This window comes from Nymphaea colorata, chromosome 10, assembly GCF_008831285.2.
Source record: "Nymphaea colorata isolate Beijing-Zhang1983 chromosome 10, ASM883128v2, whole genome shotgun sequence".
NCBI lineage: Eukaryota > Viridiplantae > Streptophyta > Magnoliopsida > Nymphaeales > Nymphaeaceae > Nymphaea > Nymphaea colorata.
The window spans coordinates 11,459,849-11,478,534 of NC_045147.1; the positions used below are offsets into that span (position 1 = coordinate 11,459,849).

The 18,686-nt window shown below is 42.0% G+C and overlaps 2 protein-coding genes across 3 annotated transcripts; both read left to right on the forward strand.

Annotated features, from left to right (window-relative positions):
* The first annotated feature begins 1,063 nt into the window (after positions 1–1,063).
* On the forward strand, positions 1,064–2,630 carry LOC116262749 (probable calcium-binding protein CML18). 2 transcript variants are annotated; one of them, XR_007574491.1, is made up of 2 exons: positions 1,064–2,187; positions 2,476–2,630. XR_007574491.1 is itself a non-coding variant. In XM_050080156.1 (1 exon), the coding sequence occupies exon 1, from the start codon at positions 1,118–1,120 to the stop codon at positions 1,859–1,861; it is 744 nt and encodes a 247-aa protein (XP_049936113.1). In that variant the 5' UTR covers positions 1,064–1,117; the 3' UTR covers positions 1,862–2,305. The 2 variants fall into 2 exon arrangements, 1 of the variants encoding a protein (XP_049936113.1); XM_050080156.1 differs by lacking the exon at positions 2,476–2,630 and having other exon boundaries at positions 1,064–2,305.
* A 13,500-nt stretch (positions 2,631–16,130) lies between these two features.
* On the forward strand, positions 16,131–17,608 carry LOC116261954 (AT-hook motif nuclear-localized protein 26-like). The gene has a single exon (XM_031640910.2). It carries the CDS (start codon positions 16,450–16,452, stop codon positions 17,419–17,421), a length of 972 nt encoding a protein of 323 aa, XP_031496770.1. The 5' UTR covers positions 16,131–16,449; the 3' UTR covers positions 17,422–17,608.
* Positions 17,609–18,686: the final 1,078 nt, after the last annotated feature.

The following is an 18,686-nucleotide window of genomic DNA, read 5'->3' on the forward strand; positions in this document are numbered from 1 at the left end:
GGCTTCTTTGTAACTGTCATATAGAACCCATGGAGCGGTTTTTTCTTCTTCTCTGATATCTCTTTCTGCTACTGTCTTATGATGCATGATCTGCTCAATGGAAGCCACAACCCGTTTCCTGTAGCGTTTGGACAAGATTTGCGGATTGAACGCGAGTACTCAGCAAGGGTCTCGATGCATTATCCTGTTGCCTTTCATATGCGACAAGCTATTGGTATTCTACTGTTCGTTTTTTCTAAGCGGCCGCACGCTCCTTTCCATATTCTGCAGCAGTTTTGGCCGCAATGATGTGTCGGTGCCTAAGGAACTCACTAGACAACCTGCGTGGGGTAGTAAATTTTTAAACGAAGATTCTCACGCTTAAGGTTTGGTAAATATGAGAAAAACACTGTCAACTATTTTTTTTCTCTCATTCCACCGCTTAAAAATACATTTGAAACAGTCAGTTAGATGAATGAAATCTAAACTTAAGCATGATTTTGTTATTCCATCAAAGATTGAGTTTGTTTTCAAAAAATTTCAATTTGAAAGCGTTCTAACTTCTAATAGTCTGTTATATGAACATTAGCGTCTTGGCTTCTTCTTATATATGGTAATTGTGAGATAATAAATGAAATAGACAATGTGAGTAAGGGCCTGTAAAATGAAATCTCTAACCTCTGTAGAAAGGTTAAAGGTACTTTAAAAGTAATTCGACTTGACAGCTTCACCATCCTTTCATTGCATGTTGCCCAGTTGTTCTAGTCATTAAATGTGCAGTTGACTGGGCTGCCTGTTCCGTTTGAATTCATGCTTTTAGGTGTAGCATGTTTAGTCGAATTGGCTGATTGATAAAAGCCTCATCAATTCATCAATTTGATTATAGTGGAAACTGTTTTTCTATATTACAAATGGTAGATATTTTTATCTACAAATAAAAAGCCGATTGTCAGTTAGATTCTCGTGAATATTGTTTTTTTGAATTACGAACAAAATTAACAGGTGTCTCACTTCTTGTCCAAATCCCAAGATAGTTTCAAACTTATCATCGAAATGGCCAGTTGAATCCTTGGTCGTAATGGCATGACGACGATGTACCATGTTATATTTACTTTCAGCAGCAGCTTTATTAGTTTAAATGGCATTTACATGCAACACTGGTGTGACATTTTTTCGCAGGTTTGTCATTTTCCGTCAGGGCAACGAGATGCCGGATTTTTATAACAAGTGGCTCGTCTACCGTCTTCCATCTCTCTCGCTCTCTCTGCACGAGCAATCGAGCATCATGAGTTCGTCATGGAATACAGGCTTGGGCTTCCTGTCGAAGTGGGTTCGAATGAGTCGAACCTTGGCCGACCTGCTTCGGGGGAGACGCCCCAAGTCATGGCGGAAGAGGCTCGAGTGGCTGCCTGCTGCAGCGAGCTCGATGAAGGTGACACACCAGTTGGAGCAGGTGTTCAAGCTCATTGATGAGAACGGGGACGGGAAGATCTCTTGCTTGGAGCTCGGGCACCTGCTGAGGCGCCTCGGCCACGAGAGGGTCGCCGCCGTGGAGGTCGCGGAGGAGATGGTGAAGGAGATGGACTACGATGGGGATGGGCTCATCGGTCTTCAAGAGTTCATGGAGGTGGTGGTGAATGGCAGCCGCGGCGAGGGCGGGTTCGGCAGCCATGATGATCTGAGAGAGGCTTTCCTCATCTTCGATTCCGACAGGGACGGGTACATATCTGCTACTGAGTTGCAGAGGGTGATGATTAGTTTAGGGGATGCTGGCTGCACACTCCACGATTGCTTGCTTATGATCAAGGGAGTCGACAAGGATGGTGATGGACAGGTCGATTTTGAAGAGTTCAGGGAAATGATGATGAGGTGCTCCTTTTGAGCGATTGGCAAACAGAGCAGGGAAGATTGGTTTGAGGAATCAGTCTTGGTGGAGGGGAAGAATACTTGTTTGTGGAAATGCCTGAAAGAGGTTAATTTGGGTAGAAGAGATTTGCTGAATTTATGCATCAACCTCTTGGGTTGAGGTTTCCTGCATCAGGCAAGAGTTGGGCATCGGGAAAAACTGAAGCGATCATCATAACATAATTATGTAATTCACATGTAGGAGATGAATGTGTGGTAGAAAAATGAGCAGGTCTTCAGAAGTTATGAGCCCGAGTTCATTTTTGTAATTAAGAGGTGGTTCTTCTGTATCTGAGAAAAGAGGTATAGGCCTTTCCTCCATGCCCTTGATGTAAGTGTTGTATTATATGTTAGTGCAATGTTGTCATTCACTAGAGCGGTTGACAGAAAGAATTCTATGATTTTAAGTTTTGCTTTTCAATCTCCGGGCAGACGTCACATCCATTGTTAATGCTTTTTGGCTCCCCATCTTATCTCTAATGAATTCCTTTTCAGCTCTCTTTCTCCCTCTCTGTACTCAGAGAATGATGAGCCTGCATCAGATCACACTTAAGCTGACAACCTGATTATTGGGATTGTGCTTTTTGCCAGTGGCTAGACCCTCCAAATTGCGCGAGCGCACCAGTTTTATGGTAGTCGTGGCCCCACGATGTGATTCCTGTGGTGATAAGTTCTTCAGGGGATCTTTCTTCTTCATGTCTTCAAAAGCTTTCGAACTCGGTCTCGACCAATATGAGCCTGGTAGAAGCGCAATCAGGACCTTGTGTGTGTGTGTGTGTGTGTGTGTGTGTGTGTGAGAGAGAGAGAGAGAGAGAGAGAGAGATTTCGTCCATACTTAATGTAGTGGATAATTTTTTAGTGGAGAGCTATCTGATGAGCTTTATCTTAGAGAAATGATGAGTTGTTTTGGGAGCAGGTGGTTATTGAGATTCAATGGAACCAGGAATTTGCACGCATCACTCTTCACAGCCATATCTAGAAGATAAATAAGCTGATCAACACATTGTCAGATTTTAAGGACTTGTCAAGCCCTTTGTGAAGGATCATGGTTCTTCTCTCATACCAATAATCTCTCACAGAGTCTATATAGCAGGAGGAACTGAAAGAAATCTGCCAGTTGCCTAGCCTTGCCGGCTTAACTTTTCGATTTTCTGTTACTAAAAACTATCGCAATAGGTGCATTGGGATGGTTTTTAAAGGCTTTTAGTTGCGGGTTTGGATATTTTAAGCAATGGAAAATTAAAAAAAAAAACCCCTTCTGGCAAGACTCTGCAGTCACAGAATTCAATTTCTTTATATAGCAGATATATATTGTCTGTAAATCTCTACCACATTGTAGGTTAATAATATTTTGACAGTTGGCGGCTTGTTTTATCTTAACGACATTAAGCTTTAACTTTAGCCCGATCTGGCAAGAAAGCAAAGCCCCTTCTGTGGATATACCTCAAAAGAAAAAACAAATGTTGGTGGATAACAAAGAAAACGAAAAAGAAAGTAAAAGGAAAAAGTGAGGTTGAAAAAGGGAATGTCTGGAAGAAGAAAACTAATACAAGCAAAGGAGGAGATGGCAGAAGCACTCAAATTTGAAAACAAAAAGAAAGACAGAATCAAAAGAAGAAGATAAGAAGCAAGAGGGGGGAGAGAGAGAGAGTTCCTTTTTCTATCGCATCAGATATTACAAGAAGAGCGAGAAAGAGAAAACATGAAGCTGAAGGATCGAATGCCACCGATCACATGGATTTGAAACATGGAGGTGATTACTGCAGTTGTTTTGATTGACTTCATTCTTTAGAACTCGAAGCCTATTACTGTTTTAGCTTCTCATAAGGATATACAAACAAATTGAACAACTTGAAAATGTCATTGAAGGCTCATCCTTTTGCTGCTGACATGAAAGCTCTAGAAAGCAACTGCAACTCAAGCGTTCTTACCTGGGATATAAACGGTCTGGATTTTAGGTTGGATCCTGCTTTTGCCATATTCAATTAATTGGGTTCTATGCTAACGAATTCAGGTTTGGATTTGGATCCTATTTTTCTTAAGATTGAATGGGAATCTGATAAACATAAGATCCAACGCTTATCTGTTGATTGTTTTAGATCTTTGTTCGGATCCCAGTCTAAATTACATCAAAATCGGATTTGGGTTCAGTAATGAAACCGCATGCCATATCTGAATCCTATTATTAATCAGATCGAACTGTTTTTATGAACTCGCTAAAATGGATTCAAAATTGGTTGGGTACTCGATACATAAGTTGATCTGATATTTGTAAACCTCATCAAATGCCTCTGCCCCTTCCCCCTACTCTCAGGTTTCAGAACTGCTTCGAAACTTGAGTGAATTTAAGGTTACTACCTTCAATTCGTTTTTGCCGTCCAAAAAAGTAGCACCCATGGAATTGAACTGAGAACCGGGTTTTCACCAGCCCACCAACCCGGTTTGTAAGCTAAAGCTTGGTCGGTAGATGGCGCACTGTCGCAAGGGATTTTTGTCAGGATGGTTTTCTCCATCATCATATCCTGCAATTTTTAAGCTGAGCCGATCACACCAATTCTGTGGGAGCTACAAACCAATTCCAAGATAGGCAGCTTCTACTAAGAAATATGATTGCATCACATTTGAGAAAAATCTGTATTATTTGGATTTACCAGACCTAACATATAAGTTCACAATAAATACACCATGTCAAGGGAGAGTTCTTAAGTATACCAAAAACTAACAAACCTTTCAAAAAGTTTCAATCTCTCTCGTATATATCAAAGATCATGAAAGATGAAAAACTTTTGGCATTTCATTCGCTTAGCCACATGAGCCTGTTGCTGGATTCACCCCAAAGTCATGCTTGGCTTCACCCATTTCTTGTTAGAGTTTGCCCCACCCTAAACTACATATTGAAACCTTGATAAGACTATAGTTAGAACCTAAGTCATACGGGTACTTCAATAAGGTCTAGGTACCCGTGCCACTGTACCCGTATCCAAAATGGGTATTTCGACACTCTTGGTTACTTCTTAGATCGAAACTGATCCATTCTAGTTAAGCCTAAGAAATATAACCAGGTCAAATCAGAGTCCAGGCTTGAACTTCCCTTCCCTCATGTCAAAACTTTTATCTGACCTCCTACTCAGGTCTGATTGAGCCACTGCAACTAATCAGCCTAGGCCCTCCTCTTCTTTAATGTAATTCTCTCACTTCGCTTTTTTAGTTACTTCAGGATCTGAGAATTATTTCTGGAGATTGGGAGTCATCAACTAAGCCATCAGATGCCAAAACTACAATGTGGTCTTCGATTAATTTGCACAAATGGTTTCACCTTGCAAGCTGCAATCATGTTATGCAATTGAATTTTCATAGCAAGCTATTGAAGCTCTTTATTACAGTCCGACAAGTATTTCTATGTCGACACTTTTGATTGATGCTTATCTTATCACAGTTGCAAGGTAAGATGTTAGTATGGAAAATTAGATATTCATATACCATTAAGTGAGGAGTGGACATCCAGGAAACATGCTTCAAAAGGATTAAGTTTGAATTCTTTAAGGACAACGAATGAGACTTCTCTGTGATTACTTACTCGCATCATGCATTAAGACTACCGACCAACAGTACTCTCTGATACCCAAGTATTCTGCTGCAACAATAATAAAAATTAAAATGATTTTCTGACCCAATTTGAATTTCGAATGTGCCTCAAAGTTTTATGGTGTTGCTGAAGCAAGTTTTTTTTTATGATTTTGTCTTTTATGGTTGTTGAAACCTTCAATTTATTGGTCCACAAAGTTTCTGCGTGGTCTACATGTGCATGAAAATTTCCTACAAAATGCCCATAAGGGAGAGTGCCTTCATAAAGATAACAGAAAAATGCTACTCACCAAATGGCCATAATTGCTGAATATCACCTCCACTCAAACACGGCCACAGCTCCAGCAGATCTAATACTTAAGGAGCATTTCATTACCCTGAACCCTAGATTCGAGGTTCTGATCCAACTTGAGGCTCATCTTAAACTTGCAGTTTTAGCGAACAGCAGAATTCCTTCAATATTTCTCAGATTCATGGATCTCAAGTCACAAAATGCAATGACTTGATGTAGTTCATGCATCCTTCAAAGAAGGGACCTCATATCTTTGTTAGGAAATCAAGAATATAAAATCTTGGAATGTAATATTTTAGATTTGAGACATCAAACGCAACCCTAGAGAGAACCGTTCAACTCGTTATCTTCTGGACTAACATTCTCATGTTTGGGGAAATTGTATTCTTAATTTAGCGAGCTAAGGAATGTTACATATATTTAATACTCAGGTTTACAAATCTTTTGAGAAAAATAAAGGACCAACATAGAACCATTTTATGTTGGGCATGTTGCTGAATTGCATTTAGGACCCATGTTAGGTCCTGCAGTTTTATGATGCAAAGATGGGGAAACTCAATTTACTTACTTATAAGCCAACTTTTTCTACCATACATGGGATCCGATTGCACAACAAGCTAGTTTTGGTCGGACCCCTCAGTGTTCTATTAGAAAGACAAAACTCCAGAGCATGCTATATAGTCATCCGATGGAAGGTTAAGGATAGATCCTCTCATGCCCAAAAGCAATTACTCCAAGGGATAACAATATATCTGATTTGGATCCGATACAAGTTAACCGTTTCAAAAGAATCTAATATCTTTGGGCTCAGATAATTCAGATTCATATAGCATAACCATTATAATCGGATTTGGATTAGACTTAGTTTTAAAAAAATACTCTACATCCAACATATTTACATTTTGAAAGTCAGTTGAATTCGTTTAAACTCAGATTCGGATGTGAATTCAAATATCATATTTGGATTGGATTCAGATTCAGTAAGACTTTTTCTTCGTTCACAATTGAATCAGAATTCGAACCTAAATATGGAAACATGTGAAAATGCAGATGTGGTTAAGATGTACATCCAATTTAATCTGATCCATTTACGCCTTGTTACTCCTACTAGAGGAGCGTTTGAATGGAAACAAACGTCAATTTTGGCTTTAGTTATTAGTCCCTTTTCTTCCTTTTAATAGGGCAGGTTAACTCTGACCACAACAGAATTATAGTTCTGGAACTTGATCTAGAGTCATCTACTCATGCTCCTCACATTCTGTTGATCCTACCACTAAGATCAATTCCTTATTAATCAATTTCTAAATCATAATTTATTTGAAAAGAAGTTTCTGTTTTCAAGTTTTATGACCGTCCAGTTTCTATGCTTATTCTAAATTTGGTATTTTACGCATTATATTTCTAGTGATTTGGAGTCTGGCCTTAAATAAATGGACCAAATTAGATTGGATTGATAAATTCACAAGCTTGAGATGTGAGGGGATTCAGACGGATAGGGAATAAGAACCCAAGAAAAGTTCCCTCTCGAGTACCTATATATCAGTTTTGATCTTCTAAAAAAAGGTTGTGAAAAAGTTAAAAAGTCTTAAAAGAACTTTTTTTTTTGAAAAGTCTACAAAATACTCCATTTTTTTTCAGTGCATACATGGTGCATGCAACTCACTCTCTCTAGCGAAGCTGGTTCATGATCTCCCTCCCACGGGGCAATGTTTTCTATATATCTTCAACACTTCTCAACTTATCAATGGCTAAAACCAAAGATGTAAGAGAAAACTAATCTAGCTATTTTAATCTCCTACGTGAACATCGCAGCTCGAAAGGATTTACACAAAACACGAACTCTCCAGGCTGATGAAAGCAATTTCGATTAAAATGAGAAGCATATAATTAACTGAACATAAAAAAAATTGTCCGAAACGTTGGGAGGATCACTTGGTTCGGACAAAGTGTCCCCAACATTTATGCATAAGTTAGAATTTCGTAGATCAGATTTCAAACACAGTAGCTACGTAGCAGTTTTTCCCATGCATCAACTCAAACTTCGAAATTCTCCAAGCATTTTGGTAGTCTACGTACGTACAGCACACACAAAAGTTAATCAGTCGATCTTGGTCTTGCGACACTTGGGAAGGACAGTCATTGGTTTTGTTTTGTCACAGAAGCCAATCTTTGTTTGTGATCAATTCTTTATTCTCAAATGCTGCAAGTTTTGTAAAGAAATGGATATTTTTAAATCTTCTAATTGTTTTAAAAAATATATATATTTTATATGCAAGCGAATACCATGTACATACTTTGGTCGGCTAAGGTGGAGTATGGCTTCAATCCAAAGTGAATATACCGTGGAAACCAACGAAGAAGTCAGTTTGGATCCCCATTTGTTTATATTTTATGCTCACAGGAAATAGTTAATAGACTAATAAACATACCAAAGAGTTTAAAAAAGTGTTCCCTTTTCTTCATCTTCCAACTAACTTGCTCGACATATAGACATGTTTCAAATAATTAACCAATCCCAACACATTCTAGATCAGCATTTCTTTCTTGTCGAATTCAACTAATCTTTTTGCCTTTTTATCTTTTAAAATCTACCCTTTTTCAGCTCGATCTGCTTTGTGCTTACGGATCTTATGATTTCTTTTGATGTTTCCTGCTACTCTTTGTATATGTTACTTTCCTTTTATGAAAGCACTACAATGGTATTGCTAATGATTGCAAGTGGAGTTACTATATACTTACGATTTTATTATGCAACTACATATGTGACTTATTAATTAAGAGTTTCGTACTAACTAAAACTTACCATTCAGCAGGAAGATCATATAATCTCCAATTAAAAATTAAGCTTTGGAGCTATTTTATTCAGCATCCACATCTTCAATGTGAAATTTAATCAAATCTGATACAATTTGGCCAACACTTTTCAGCTCAGTTGTGCATTTCCCTACTCGTAGGTCATTGCGAGCAACAATATTAAATTATTACCAAGGAAAACCAAGCAGATTTTCTGGGACTAAGGACAAACTTTATCCAATTTCTCATGTTCATGGCGTCCATCATCTTAAGGTGCTTGTATTAACAAATCTAAGAATCTTAAAGTACGTCATTAAAATTCCTTTGGATGCTATTTCTTGATATTATAAATCATCGAATTCTTTTGTGCATGCAGATAAGTAGGATTAGTATATGGATTTTATAAGCGCAGTTGCAGCTTTGTCTTCATCAATGTTCCATATCCTCCCCTCCTTTCTTCAAAGCAAGGAAGAAAAAAAAATAGTTGTTTACTTTTTCCACTTTTCTAGAGATTGGCGGTGCTTGCGTTTCTCTTTGAAAAGCTCAGTTCTTCATTACTTTGACCAGAAATAAACTGGTTCCATACAAATGCCTGCAATCACTTTATGCACCGTTTCCTTCTCATCTCTTACTCAGTCCCATAGTCGATGTTTATATAATATGTTTCAAAAGGTCATCTCCCTGCCTCTGCTTCCTCAATTTCTTTTAACTCGGTTAAGTGTACTTTGATTTGATAAAAATATACTCTGATGATGAAATATGATACCGATCATAAACTATATATATACATAGATGTAGATATATGTATCATATTCCCAATTGTATATTATTATAGCTTTTGTTTCCTGGAAAAAGTAGTGATCTAGAAATACCTTGTGGCAATGGGAATCGTAAAAAGATCCTCCTCTGAAGGCTTTGTTAAAATACATTGTGGCACATACGCTGTCGGTGAACATTAAGTGCAAAGTGAGTACTTGTGTTCAGTTTTGGGGGTTATACCCACCAAAACGTTTCCGCGATATTGCCTTTCTAACATGCATTTTTGGAGGAAAATGTGGCTTTATTGCTTGATGATGATAATTTTACACTCGATTTCCAGACTTATCAAATAACCAGCCAGCCATATATTGCAGTTGGGTCATCAAATTAATGGTTCCTACCAAACTACATAAATACCTACGTGCATATACTATGTATGTGTGTGTGTGTATATATATATGTATATATGAATTATATGCAAGTAGGTATGCATGTAGTTTGGGGTATATATATACATATATATGACGCGTGGAGATAAAGACAAAATGCATATAGGTATGAATTGGAGGCCTACAAAGAGGTACAATTAATAATTGCCATATTCACTAGCTGATTATTTTGCACAAGCGACCCCACATATGTGTTCTGCATGGGTAGTATATTTGCTACGAATTGACATTTGCAGCATGCACTTTTTACGAAACTTGTAATGAATATTTGAACATCTTTGAAAACTTAATCCACCCTAGTAATCTACAGTTGGATGATATGTAGGGTGACTTTACATTTCAAATATGTAGAACAGATGCATATATATAAGCTCGAATTTTGAAAATCATTAACACTGACTTCCGCATTTGAGCTTACAATGCTTCTCTGCTTTGTTATATGTATATATATGTTATTGAATGATAATGATAACCACGTATTAAATGGACATTAAGAAAGAACCATCCGATTACATATATTTCACCTTTATCATTGTTCGGAGATGCACTCTCAGCCCATCGATTAAAGCTCCCAAACGTCGATATCTTTTGTCTCCGCGGATTGCAGGAAGCTATGTTGCTCCCCACTTCACGCTTGCCCAGATGAGCCTTAATGTTCTCCATCGAGAGACAGGAAAATGATCAGCGTAAAGCTTTTATATACATCATTGATACTTAAGAAAACATTTTGCAAAAGAACAGCTTCTTCATCGTGCCCCTTTCAAACAGGGCGATGCTGCCTTCCGCCATGAGAAGTCACTCTCACACCAACCAGTTGTTGTTGATACCGATCACATCAAACGTCGATCTAATGCGGAGTTTTCACATCACAGTACAGCAACGGCAAGAGACGGCAACCAAAGCAGGAACTAATCCAATTATGATTGATCGATAAGATATTTCTTAAGCTACTGTGGATCGTGATCAGAGATGTCACGGTGACGGCCTCGGCGATGGCTCCAAATCAATCGCCATCCGTCACATGGCAACACAAGGATGGTCGGTTTTTCCGCGCATAGAATCGCGCGTAAGCCCGACACATCGCTAATTAATTAAGCTATAAAACGATGCACTGAGCTGGTAGCTTTCTCAAGATAAAACATATGTGCAGCGCCCATTGCGGATCGTTTGCACGGAAAGTGGACTTCTCAGGAAGTGGAGCCATACAGGGTGTGAACAGTTCCACAGCATCCAGGTCCTTGGTGCCCATCACATGCACATAATTGTTTCTAGTGGTCCTTACACCATCATTTTTTAAGCATACATAAACCATACAACTAACATAACATATATATATATATATATATATGTGTGTTTTTTTTTGTCGCTTTCAATGAAGTTGCTTTTTTGTCTGTATCCTTGGGGCTAGGGTTAGGCCCCCCTTTCACAGATGGGGCTTGACCAACCCAAATCTCATGAAATCACGAGTATCCAGATTGATGCTGGTAGCCATATCGCTGTGCAAATAATGAAAGACGACCCATTAATGCGTGTGAGTTGATGATTGAACACTGAAAAACTTGGGAATAGAATCGAGACATACGAGCAGAGATTGATGAACCTGTACATCAGATTGTATTAATATCGCAGTGTGGAGATGTTTATATTATATCTGTGTATTAGAGATCAGGAGAGGGTGTGAGAGATAAAGGAGCTTTCGAGATGTGAGGCCTGGCCAGATTGAGAGAAGAAGAGGTCGGTTCACAGGATGACTCAATAGTTGTAAAGTGGGGATTGTAGATGATGACAAAGATTTAATATATGAATGAGATAAAAAGGTGATGTAAGAACAGCGTGTGGGATGACATGGTTTTCAGTACTTTGCCGGTTTGACTTGACTGGCGTTTCTGAAAGAAGACGAGGAGGAGCAAAGTCCAGATTTGGACGTTTTGCAGCATATTACGTTAACATGGCTTTGGTGGGGAGGGCGGAGGAACGTGCAGGGGAGAGGGAGGGAGAGAAATTGGAACTGCCCTTATGGAGAGATTCTTCTGAGATCAATCATGGAAGCTGTTCGAGAAAACACATAAAATGCCTTCATATAAAACGAAGAAAAAGCTAGCTGCATAAAATAAAAAGATCAAGTGGGTTTCCGCATGGTGCTCTTTTGTTGCTTTGCTCGCCATGTGTATCGATCGATTTTACTTAGAGTTGTGTCAAGAAACAAGCTTTTGTGTTTAGTTTTCCTTCCAAAGATCACCAAAAAACTTGTCATAAAGTTATTTTTCAGTCTTCCACCGCCTGTTCTTTCATCCTGTTAAACTTTTCTTACCTTCACCTGCTACAGTAGTAGTCCGAGTCTGTGACCAGGAGCAGTCGCTTCAAAATGACGCAATATTTGGAGGAGACTTGTTAGAGTTGTTTTCCTGGTGGGCCTGCACCTTCTTTTTGGTAAATTTATCGAGCTAGGAGGACGGGGGAACGGAGTAAAACTGTAAACTAGTTAGCTAGCCAGATACAGACTCAAGAAATGCGATTACAATTAATGGCGGTCGAATCCCATGAAGGTTAATCTTGCTCCCCATACGAAAGACAGGGTGAATCAAATGTCAGGGAATCAAATGTCCTGTACTTTGCAAACGCTGATAGAAACACCCAGTTCAGTTCACACATGGAGAGAGAGGGGGGAAGAGGAAGATCAGGTCCGGTGGTGCAGTGGGTCAGGTCAGGAAGTTGGGTGGCCCGTATTGGTGTGGGTTGGTCGGGTCGGATAGGAGGCAGAAGCAGCAAGGCCGGCCAGCCGGCCGGAGGAAGAAGGTGGCTCCTCGATGCATGTGCCCTTCTCCCTCCCCCCTCCTGCCCTCCTGCAGGCTTGATTCTACTCCCCTCTCTCTTTCTCTCTCTGGACCAACCCATCCACCACCCTTCCCTATGCATTACCAGTTTTGAAGACTTCAATGCCCGACAAAGAGCATCTTTCTCCATGGGTTTCCTGAAACCCACTCGTGGGCTTCACTCAAACCCGCTCCAAAACCCTAAACCCCGCCCTTCTCTCCCCCCTCCCAACGCCATGCTCATCCCCAACTCCTTTTCTTTCCATACAAGATTTCTGTCGAATTCTTTTGGCCTCACACGCTGTCTTCCTGTCCTTCTCTCCCTCAAGAGAGAGAGAGAAGAGTCTCTGCTTTCATGGTATTGAAGATCTGACCGGTACTAACAGATGACTGAGACTGAGCACAGTTCTGAGGAAAAGGGCAGTGGAACTGGCAGTCAGTAGGGAGGGGGAAGAAGTGGTAAAGATTGCACGTGCCGGGATTTACTGTACCGGACACAAGGTGTCAGCGCGCCCCACGCGTCCTGCTCTCCACCTCCCCTCCTCCTCGGGAGTCTCAACTTCAATGCAAAGGCAGGGTGGCCGTGGGTGGTGGCGCTGCCGCTGCCGGTGGGGGCCTGTTGAAGTCACCATCACGCTGCTTCGTTGGCATCCCTCTCTTCTCACCCCCTTCCCTTCCCTTTCATGGAGGCCGGTGACATCCGGTCAAATCCCCCTTTTTCTCATCCTTCCATGGCCCATGCCGGCCCCCTCCGGCAGAAGACGCCATTTCGGGCATGGCCCCCACTTTTTCTAATAATGACCATCCCGTACCTCCTCCCGCCAGCGCCGTGGTGACAATTATGTCCCCCTTCTGGGCCCTGCTGCCATGAAAACTCCCCTTCATCCGTTCGGAAATGGATCTGCCAAATATTTCATCAATTTAGATGTGCGTCTCCAACGTTGTTGGACCATTTTATGGGGGCGCCTTCTTGTTCCTCTGTTCTAAGCTACAAATAGAGACTACCACTAATTATAATGATCTTCATCTTCTCTCCCTCAAGCCAAAAGAAAATGAGAAAAAGAAGAAAGAAAGAGTTTCATCTCCCATTATCAGGTTGCATAGCAGAAGGGGTTAAATTTGAGTGTTTTTTTCTCATAATCTCTTAAGATTTGATCAGCGAATTCTTTTCTTTCTTCGGTTTCAAAATGGGAAGAAGGTCCAAGTTTGGAGCAAGAATCGAGTTGACCGGAAAAGAGTCGGGGAGGGATGAAAATGGACGTCGATGATGATGCCATGAGACTGCGGCGATAAGATAAGATAGGAAAGGCGTTACGGGGTTGGTGGGAGAGCATGTACCTCCTCCTCCGCCTCATCTGTCGTTATTTTTTTTTTTTTTTTCTTAAATGGTTTCCCGTCTTTTCAGACTTAACAGAGGGTGTTATGGTCTTTTGGCTTAGGTCAACGGTCACACCGCGGGCGAGGATATCACGGGGGGCAGAAAGTTGGGGAGATTGTTGATGCTCTGCCGGCCAAGTACCAAAAAGTACGTAGACTTTTAGCCAAATGACCGCCCGAGATGACACCCCTTTCCGAACGCGCTTTGTCATTTTGGGCTTTGGCACTTTCTCTCCTTGTCCCGTCCGGAACTTCGATCAGGGGCATATCGGTCATTGGGCAGGCAGACCGGCACCTCTTTTTCTTACTTGACTCCAAAATCTGGGGCGCTGAAGTTCTGGACCTGCCCCGAGAAAGCTAAATTACTAAAAGCCCCAGGGAGGGGCTCCGAGTCCGCACCAGCGGCTGAGCTGAGGCTTCCGCTTCTTCTGTGGGCAGCTCCGCGGCGGCGACTCCTCGACTACTTTCCCAATGTGGAAAGGCTTACCAGGAGAGGCTTCCCAAAACGGCAAGAAATTTTGCTCCGATGCCTCGCCGCCGCCTCGCACTCTTCTTGGATGGCGAAACAAATTGTTCGGTCGTTCAATCTTGACCGCCGTTACAAAGCCTGAACCTTTGAATTTCTTCTTCGTTTGTATTTAGAACGGCGAAGACTGAAGATTATTTGTTGATGATCTATTTTACACGAGTGGTGTTAATTGTTCTTCATTGGTACTAAGCAAAGCATCGATCTGAACAAGAACTTTGGCCTTTTTGCTCGCTCTTTAAGAAATCTTAGAACAGGGAAGCGATAGAGATGGCAATGGTCAGTGGATAAGATGATCAACAACACGTACTTGTGGGCCGTCTGCCAAGATATTTTAGAGAGAGAAAGAGAGTGAAGCCCATAGAGACATACATGGAAAGAGAATCCGAGATTCGAGCCAGTATTAGACAGGGACTGACCTTGTTATTATCGTCCGTTCCGGTTTCCCAAGACCCACATGCAACCCCCGCTTCTCTCTCTCTCTCTCTCTCTCCCTCTCTCTCACTATATATATATATATATATATATATATATATATATATATATATACTGTTTGCATCATCTTTTACAAGCGTAAATGCATCTGCGCAGTCGAAGAGAAGGTCACCAGATTCAACTGCTAATAAATTGTAGACATTGTTAACTGCTGCTGAGTTAAGCACACCATATGCATTTATGCACAATTATGTTTCATTCATTTCTTTAAACAAGCCCCTCCCCCCATTACATTTTCGAGGAAAAGCCAGCGTGATTTTTTTATTCCTTGGTCATCTCCTTTTTCATGAACTGTTACATAGCATGGATCTCTGCTTCCTCCCCACACAGTGAAAATCAAATTAATTTGCAGCTCGTATACATCAAGACGCGCTTTCTGCGCCTCCCTTTCTTCTCTTCTCATTATGCAAAGAATGACCGCTCTAAAACAAGACGGAGCTAAATCCATCAACTTATAATATGTCTTGTCTTCTTTTTTTTTTAAACTTGGTTCTGTCGAGTACAAAGAAAGGAACAGGAAAGGCCTTGTGCTTTCCAACATGAAATAGATTTCGAGAGAGAGTAAGATGCTTAACGTGTGAAAGGCGGTAGGAAAGATAGACAATCGAAGCTTATGGTCGCATTACCGTCGAAAACGCTGCTTGCCGTGTAACAAAGAAAAGGGACAATTTCTCGCATCTCGTGGTTATACCAAGAACATGTCAGAGATGTTTAACAAATGACCAAGTGGGTGCTACTCCTGTAGTTTTCATCAAGAAATCGAAAGGGCGTCTCCTCGCACCTACCATGAATTCGAACCTGACTTTCACACAGTAGCTAGACAGGTCTTTGGGGAGAAGAATCCAAGGCAACTAGAGGAAGAAGAAGACGGATGAAGGAGTTATGAATGACAGAAACAACTGAGAGGCAGATCAAAGAAAGTGTGTGTAGAAGTACATGATGAAGGCTTAGGAGTACTACTTAATTAGGGTGAGAGAGAGAAGGAGGAGAGAGAAGAAGAGTTTGGAGTGGGTAGACCACCGCCCACGCGGTGCGCTGTCTTAACCCGAACCAAACCCATTGTCAACCCACATCTTTGACCTAACCCTAACCCAACCCTAACCCAGAAACAAACGAGACAAACACAACCCCCACCCCCAACAAAAGGAGAGAAAAAAGGGAGGGGGAGGGTGGAAGGAAGGACATAAAGAAAGGAAGAGAGAGAAAACCAAGGGTCATCTCTTCTTTCATTCCATTTCAAGCGTCCATAGAAGGGGAGAAGAACCACAAACAATCCTTCTTGCTTCTCTTGAATTCCTCAGACAAATCTATCGCTTCCTGTAGATATCAGAATATGGAGATGGATTTCCCACGGATAGTACCACTTTTGGTTTTCCTTTTCTTTACTTATCATTCCTTGTAATTTCATGTGCAAGTAATAGAAGAAGAAGAAGAAGAAGAAGAAGAAGAAGAAGAAGAAGAAGAAGAAGGAATAAGATGGATCCAGTGGCAGCAGGCCATTCACTTCCTCCTCCCTTCCACAGCAGAGGTTTCCACTCCCACCATCATCTACAACTGCAACAGCACCTTCAGCAGCAGCAGGAACAACAACAGCAACTGCAGCAGCAGCAGCAGCAGCAGAATTCAGAAGACGAGCAAAGCGGCAGCAGCGGATTAAACAGAGGGAAGAAGAGAGAGAGAGAATCGAACAGCGATGGGGGAGGGCAAAGCAAGGAATTGGCTGAAGGGGAGATCACAAGGCGGCCGAGAGGCCGTCCGGCGGGTTCTAAGAACAAGCCGAAACCCCCCATCATCATCACCCGCGACAGCGCCAACGCCCTTCGATCCCACGTCATGGAGATCGCCAGCGGCTGCGACGTCGGCGAAAGCGTTGCCACCTTCGCCAGGCGGCGCCAACGCGGTGTCTGCATCCTCAGCGGCAGCGGCACCGTCGCCAACGTGACTCTCCGGCAGCCCGCCGCCCCCGGTGCAGTCGTCACCCTTCATGGCCGCTTCGAGATCCTCTCTCTCTCCGGCTCCTTCCTCCCTCCTCCTGCCCCTCCCGCGGCCACCGGCCTCACCATCTACCTCGCCGGTGGCCAGGGACAGGTCGTCGGTGGGAGCGTCGTCGGGGCTCTCCTCGCCTCCGGGCCTGTGGTGATCATGGCCGCTTCGTTCGGTAACGCTGCCTACGAACGCCTCCCCCTTGACGACGAGGAGCCGCTCCAAATCCAGGCTCCCGGCAGCTCCACTGGCGGTGGTTCCTCCGGTCTGGGTTCGCCGCCCGGCATCGGATCTGAGCAGCAACAGCAGCAACAACAGCAGCAGCAACAGCAGCAACAGCAGCAACACCAACTCTTACCAGATCCGAACACGCCACTGTTCCATAGCCTGCCGCCTAACCTTCTCAATAGTTGTCAATTACCTCCCGATGTTTATGCCTGGGCTAGCGCTCGACCCCCGTATTGACCTTCTTTTCTCATCTCTCTCTCTCTTTCTAACCCTTTTCTCCCAGGTTCCTTCCCTTTTCTTCTCTTTTTTTCCCTTTCTACCTTTGTTGGTCCTTGGTTAATTTTCAAGCCAGATAGGTTGCTGGAGGTGGATGTGTGTGTATGGATGAAAATGGTGATGAGAAATGATCAGTTCTAGTTTTGAATCTTTTGTCTGCGTTGGCTATTGTTTGTCAAATAAATTGCCATCTTTTGGTTGGTCACCATTTGTGCAAATTCTTGATCACTGGTGCGGGTGGTGGTATTTCTCGGCTTTGACTGATGCTAATTTTGAGAAATTGGTAAAAACGGCGGCGAAGAATGAACTATATTCCAGAATGAAGATCAGCAGATAAATTGACATTGACAACTCTGCAAGGCACAGCCGGAGAAGCTGCAGTGAGAGAAGAAGATCCTGATCTTCTATCGGTAGGTTGTCCTTACTCCATTTCTTTTCAGTGCTTTGTTCTCATCCACAGAGAGTCACAGGCACATAAACAACACGGTTTTCTCTGTTTGCGTGACCCTTTCCACTCAGAGTTCCTTGCTTTTGGTTACGGTTTCCAAAAACAAATAATTTCTTAATGCAAGCAGTTTTCCATCTTCGTTGGGATTTTCTGGACCTTCCCTCCCATGCATCATAGCAGCCTGTTAAGTCTAGGAAGTAAATTCAAAAGCTCATTATTCTTTCATATGATTACCTTTATTGAATCCATTCGGCCACTGACACAGGTTGGTACTGTTGCTTCAGTGAGGGAGAAGGTTGTGTAAGTGTTGTCAAACGAGCAGTTAATGTTTCAGAGAGACCAACTTTAGTTTCCATAACCGTCGTTTGAGAGAAGGAGGTGAAAGAAATAGGCCAACAGTATCCATAGGGTGTCTACTTGTCTCCTTCCCGTGGTTCTCTCTTCTCCCTTTCTGAGCAGAAAACTTGTTGGTATGCACCCTTTCCTTAGGTAGAACACTTTCTACTGTTCTCATAATATGGTCTGAATAGGTAACAGGTATGACCATGAAGACTTTCCTTACACGTGCACATGTCTGGTGTCTGAACTCGTTCTTTTTCAAGAAACCTGATGAAAAGAAGAAAATGGCAGCGGAATTATATATATACAAAGGATAAAAAGTAAAAGACTCTGCCTCACCGTCCATATCCATCCCTTGATTCCTGAGTATGCGTTGCACCAGCTTTCTGCTCTCTTTTCTTTTACGTTTTCTGTTCCCTTCCCTCTTTTCCCTAGCTTC